The 5,725-nt window shown below is 60.8% G+C and overlaps 1 protein-coding gene and 1 pseudogene across 1 annotated transcript; both read left to right on the top strand.

The window, feature by feature from the left end:
• Positions 1–1,993: 1,993 nt before the first annotated feature.
• Positions 1,994–3,803, top strand: LOC129060638 (putative uncharacterized protein FLJ44672). Its single transcript, XM_054560535.2, has one exon. The coding sequence runs from the start codon at positions 2,448–2,450 to the stop codon at positions 2,907–2,909; it is 462 nt and encodes a 153-aa protein (XP_054416510.1). The 5' UTR covers positions 1,994–2,447; the 3' UTR covers positions 2,910–3,803.
• On the top strand, positions 2,910–3,803 carry LOC129060702 (putative uncharacterized protein FLJ44672; annotated as a pseudogene).
• Positions 3,804–5,725: the final 1,922 nt, after the last annotated feature.

Here is a 5,725-nt window from a genome sequence, read left to right as displayed (position 1 = left end):
ACTGACCTCTCTCACGCTGAGAGAGGTCCTCTCTCACGCTGGGAGAGGTCCTGTCTCACGCTGGGAGAGGTCCTCGCTCAGAGGATCTCTCTCAGCGTGAGGGAGGACCTCTCTCAGAAGACCTCTCTCAGCGTGAGGGAGGACCTCCCGCAGAGGACCTCTCTCAGCGTGAGGAGGACCTCTCTTGTAGGACCTCTCTCAGCGTGAGGGAGGATCTCTCTCGGAGGACCTCTTTCAGCGTGAGGGGGGACCTCTCTCGGAGGACCTCTTTCAGCGTGAGGGGGGACCTCTCTCAGAGGACCTCTCTCAGCGTGAGGGAGGACCTCTCTTAGGGTGAGGAGGGACCTCAGCGTGAGGGGGGACCTCTCTGAGAGGACCTCTCAGCGTGAGGGAGGACGTCTCTCAGAGGACCTCTCAGCGTGTGGGAGAACCTCTTCCAGAGGACCTCTCAGCATGAGAGACGACCTCTCTCAGAGGACCTCTCTCAGTGTGAGAGACAACCTCTTAGAGGACCTCTCTCATGCTGAGAGGTCCTCCCTCACGCTGTCCTGTTGAGGCTGAACTCATGCCTCTGGCACCCTGCCCAGAGGCGTGAGCCCGTGCCTCACACTGGCCTTTCTCACGCTGAGAGAGGTCCTGTCTCACGTTGAGAGTTGTCCTCTCTCACGCTTAGAGAGGTCTTGTCTCACGCTCCGAGAGGTCCTCTCTCACGCTCTGAGCGGTCCTCTCTCATGCTCAGAGAGGTCCTCTGTCACTGTAGGACCTCTCTCAGCATGAGGGAGGACCTCTCTCAGGGGACCTCTCTCAGCGTGAGGGAGGACCTCTCTCAGAGGACCTCTCTCTCGCTGAGAAGTCCTCCATCACGCTGGCCTGTTGAGGCCCAACTCACGCCTCTGGCACCCGGTCCAGAGGCGTGAGCCCCTGCCTCACACTGGCCTCTCTCACACTGAGAGGTCCTCCCTCACGCTGGCCTGTTGAGGCCGAACTCATGCCTCTGGCACCCTGCCTAGAAGCGTGAGCCCCTGCTTCACACTGGCCTCTCTCCCGCTGAGGGAGGACCTCTCTCACACTTAAAGAGGTACTCTCTCACACTTAGAGAGTTCCTCTCTCACACTTAGAGAGTTCCTCTCTCACGCTGAAAGGACTTCTCTCACGCCGAAAGTGGTACTCTCTCACTCTAGGACTTCTCAGCGTGAGAGATGACCTCTCTCAGAGGACCTCTCAGCGTGAGACGACCTCTCAGAGGACCTCTCTCACGCTGAGAGGTCCTCCCTCACGCTGGCCTGTTGAGGCCGAACTCATGCCTCTGGCACCCTGTCCATTGCTGGGAGATGTCCTCCCTCATGCTTGGAGAGGTCCTCCCTCCCGCTGGGAGAGGTCCTCCCTCACGCTGGCCTGTTGAAGCTGAGTTCATGATTCTGGTGTCCTCTCCAGGCCCTTCCCCTGCCTGTTGGCTGGCGGCCTCTAGAGGCACAGCCTCTACTTCATCAGTGGGCCCTCCAGGCCCACCTCTTGCCTCGCTGTGGCCCCCTCGGGCGAGGCTCCCGCCTCGAGGCAACTTTGCAGGCTTAGCTGCTGCCTCGCAGAGGCCCTCCGGAGGCTAAGCTCATGCGTCACGGCGGCCTCTCCCGGCCTGACGTTTGCTCCTTTGCATGCGCTCCAGGCCCTGCACTTCCTCCAATCGGCCTCTCCAGGCCCAGCTCTTCCTCCCAGCAGCCTGTGCAGGCCCAGGCTGTCATCAAGTTGGCCTGTCCAGGGCCAGCTCCTGCCTCCCGGTGGCCTCTGCAGGCCCGGGGTGGCCAACTTGAGGATGACTTGGGCCTGTAGAGGCCGCCGGGAGGAAGAGATGGGCATGGAGACTCCGACTGGAGGAAGTGCAGGGCCTGGAGCGCATGCAAAGGAGCAAACACCAGGCTGGGAGAGGCCACCATGACGCATGAGCTTGGCCTCCAGAGGGCGTCCGCGAAGCAGGGGCTGGGCCTGGAGGGGCCACCAGAGTCACGAGCTGGGCCTCAACAGGCTAGCGTGATGGAGGACCTCTCTCAGTGTGAGAGAGGCCAGTATGAGGCAGGTGCTCACGCCTCTGGGCAGGGTGCCAGAGGCATGAGTTGGGCCTGAACAGGCCACCGTGAGGGAGGAGCTGGGCCGCACGGGGGCTGCCGGGAGGCAGGCAGGGACTTGGTCCCAGGAGGCCGCTGTGGGGCGAGAGCTGGGCCTGGAGGGTCCCTGGGAGGCAACAGCGGGGCCTGCAGAGGCTCTTCTCCAGCCAGAGCTGGGCCTGTACAGGCCACCGGGACGCAGGACGTGGGCCTGAAGAGCTTGGCTGCAGAAACTTTGGGGCCTACAACCACCGGCAGAAGCTGAGCCAAAAGAGCTTGCTTGCTGGGAGGCAGGAGCTGGGCTGGGAGACGCAGCCAGGAGGAACAGCTGGGCCTGCAGAGGCCGCCATGCAGGAGGCAGAGGCTGGGCCTCCTCAAGTCGGCCTCTCCAGACCCACTTGCAGCCTCCCGGCGTCCTCTCCGGGCCCAGTTCTTCCTCCTGGCTGCGTCTCCAGGCCCGATTCTGGCCTCCCAACAACCTCTTTGGACTCAGCTCCCGCCCAGCTCCCAGCGGCCCTGGTAGGCCCACAACTTCCTGAAGCCAAGCTCCCCAGGCCCAGCTCAGGCCTCACGGTGGCCTCTCCAGGCTCAGCTCCTGCCCTCCGACGGCGTCTCCAGGCCCCAAACGGCCTCCGGTCCGTGGGCTCCTCTAGGCCCAGCTTGGGCCTCCCGGCGGCCTCTGCAGGCCTAAATCGTCCTGAAGTCAGCCTCTCCAGGCCCAGCTCCGGCCTCCCGGCGGCCTCTCCAGGTGCAACGTGTCCTCAGCGAGGGCCCCTCCGGGGCCAGGTCCTGCCTCCTGTCGGCCTCTAGAGGCCCGGCCTCTACCTCACAGTGGGCCCTCCAGGCCCACCTCTTGCCTGGCACCGTGGCCTCCTCGGGCCAGGCTCCCGCCTCTGGGTGGCCTCCGCAGGCCCAGCTCCTGCCTCCCGGAGGCCAAGCTGGGACGTCACGGCGGCGTTTCGCGGCCTAGCATTTGCTCCTTTGCATCCGCTCCAGGCCCTGGACTTCCTCCAGTCAGCCTCTCCAGGCCCAGCTCTTCCTCCTGGCGGCCTCTGCAGGCCCAGACTGCCCTTGAGTCAGTCTCTCAGGGCCAGCTCCAGCCTCCCGGCGGCCTCTGCAGGCCCAAGTCGTCCTCAAGTTAGCCTGGAAGTGGGCCTGGAAGAGCTGTAAGTCAGCCTTCCCAGGCCCAGCTCCGTCCTCTTGGTGCCTCTCCAGGTGCAAAACTTCCTCGAGTCAGCCTCTCCAGGCCCAGCTCCTCCTGCCTCCCAGTGGCCTCTTTCGGCCCAGCCCAGCTCATGGCTCTTGGCGGCCTTCCCTGGCCCTGCTTTTGACTTTCGGTGGCCTCTTCAGGCCCAGAACTTGACCTCCAGTCGGCCTTTGCAGGCCCAGCCTCCTGCCTCCCAAAGGCCTGCACGGGCCCAGCCTCGGCCTCACAGCGGCCTCTCCACACCCAGCTAGCTCTCGCCTCACTGCGGCCTCCCCAGTCCAAAGCTCCTGCCTTTCGGCTGCTTCGGCAGGCCCAGTTCCCGCCTGCCAGTGGCCTCTTTAGGCCCAGCTCATTCCTCACAATGGCCTTTCCAGGCCCCGTTTTTCCCTTCCGGCAGCCTCTTGGCCTCTAATTTTTTTATGTTTTGTGTATAAATCCCAAAATATGGAATTTTGGAATATTTTCACCATTATATAAATATTTTGGTAGGTAATTTATTTGGAGTGAGTTTCTGCACCAAGCCCAAATTTTTTATTTTATTTTCCTTATTATTTGGTGTTAAACAGGTTAAATGATGGTCATGGCAACTTTTTGACACAATAAGAAATATTGCCCATGATCAACGTGTTCTGTTCTGGGGAAGGGGGCAAAGGCAGGGTGAATCACTGTCTTAAAAAGTACAACTCAAGTTGGGAGTGCAGAGGGAATGGGGAGAAAACGCTCCCGCTGCCTGTGTCGAAGTGCAGGAGCCCCCACCCCCATACTCACCTGAGTCCAGCCCCTCTGGGGAAAGAAGGGGTGCATGAACTCCCCCTATTCCACAGGCACCTCCCTGTGGCCCAAGGCCCTCTTCACACTCCATCTTATAGCCCCAGCAGGAGCTATTTTCCAAAAAGTGAAAAGCTCTGAAGGTCCCACACTTCATGGTATGTACAGGGGCTTGGAGGAGGGAAACTGCCCAGCTTTCCCCCGGCACAGCTGCAGGGGTAGGGGGTATATATAAGAGGAGCAGGCCTTGGCCAGGCGTGGTGGCTCACGCCTGTAATCCCAGCACTTTGGGAGGTGGAGGCAGGCAGATCACGATGTCAGGAGATCAAAATCAGCCTGGCCAAGGTGGTGAAGCCCCGTCTGTACTAAAAATACAAAAATTAGCCAGACGTGGTAGCGTGCACCTGTAATCCCAGCTACATGGAAGGCTGAGGCAGGAGAATGGCATGAACCTGGCAGGAAGAGGTTGCAGTGAGCCAAGATCGCACCACTGCACTCCAGCCTGGGCAACAGAGCAAGACTCCGTCTCAAAAAAATAAAAAAATAAAAAAGAGAAGCAGGCCTTATTCCATCCCAAACTGAAAGGATTAAATGGCTTTACCCGGGAGAAGATAACCATTCTGCCCTCCATTGCTACCCCCACATACTGTCCATGTTCTCAGGGGGTACTGTGAGTCCTGGGATCTTCTTTGGGGTCGCCCACATGCCTGTGGTAGTTATGGAGGGACCCAGGTGTTGAGGCAGGGCTGGGGTGTCCCCTTCCAGCCAGGCTGTCCCCCAACTCTGGGGCAGAGGCAGTGGCAGGGCAGCCAGGGTTGCGCCAGAGCCTGAGCAGGGTGAGGTGGGGTCAGGCAGGGCTGGTAGTCAGGGCAGGGGCAGCAGCAGTGGACCTGCTATGCACACATCTTCTTCTCCAAGGTTTGTGTGCAGAACATCCTTCCTATGCTGCCCCAGCAGCTTCAGTTGGCACCTGCCCCAGTCCAGCCTCTGGGACCCATGCAGCAGCTCCCAGCAGCCCTGCACCCACCATCAGCATGTTTCACTTGGAGATGAAGATCCGTGAGGTGCCCAGAAGATCATGCAGTCATCAGTCCCACGGAGCAGCCCACGAGGCTGAGGCTCCTCCCATTGGACCGCCCCCCAACTGGCACCACTGCTGCCCCTGCCCCTACTCTCAGCCTCACGTGACTCTCGGGCAGAGGCAGTGGTGGGGCAGCCAGGGCAGCATCAGAGTCTGAGCCAGGTGAGGTGGGGTCAGGACCCCTGCAGGGCTGGGAGTCAGGGCAGGGGCAGAACAAACCTTGGAGGGGAAGATGTGTGCATAGTGGGCCTGGAGGGTGGCTGTGGCCTAGTGGACAGGAAGAAGCAGTGGGCCTGGAAGAGCTACATAATCAGGGCTGGCACTGGTCCAGGGCGCATGCAGTGAAGAGGACAGCACCTTCTCAGTCTCCAGTTCCCTGAGCCCGTCCTCAGCTTCTCCACCTGTACAGGCAAAGGGGAAGCTGTCCCCATCACACATGGCACACTTGGGGGTGTTGGGCTTTGGGCTACAGCTGGAGCATCTTCTCATCTTGCATTTGGGTGTGGTGGGGTCCTCCAGTGCGGGATCCATGTCCGTGGGGTTCCTTCTGCCCTGACCCCCAAAGCCCAG

This window comes from Pongo abelii, chromosome 6 (assembly GCF_028885655.2).
Source record: "Pongo abelii isolate AG06213 chromosome 6, NHGRI_mPonAbe1-v2.0_pri, whole genome shotgun sequence".
NCBI lineage: Eukaryota > Metazoa > Chordata > Mammalia > Primates > Hominidae > Pongo > Pongo abelii.
The sequence above is the reverse complement of the archived record's forward strand: the minus strand, read 5'-3'. Positions and strand labels throughout refer to the sequence as shown.

Excerpts from the sequence above, each read along its gene's own strand:
- LOC129060638 (XM_054560535.2), top strand. The coding sequence starts at position 2,448 with ATGCAGGAGGCAGAGGCTGGGCCTCCTCAAGTCGGCCTCTCCAGACCC.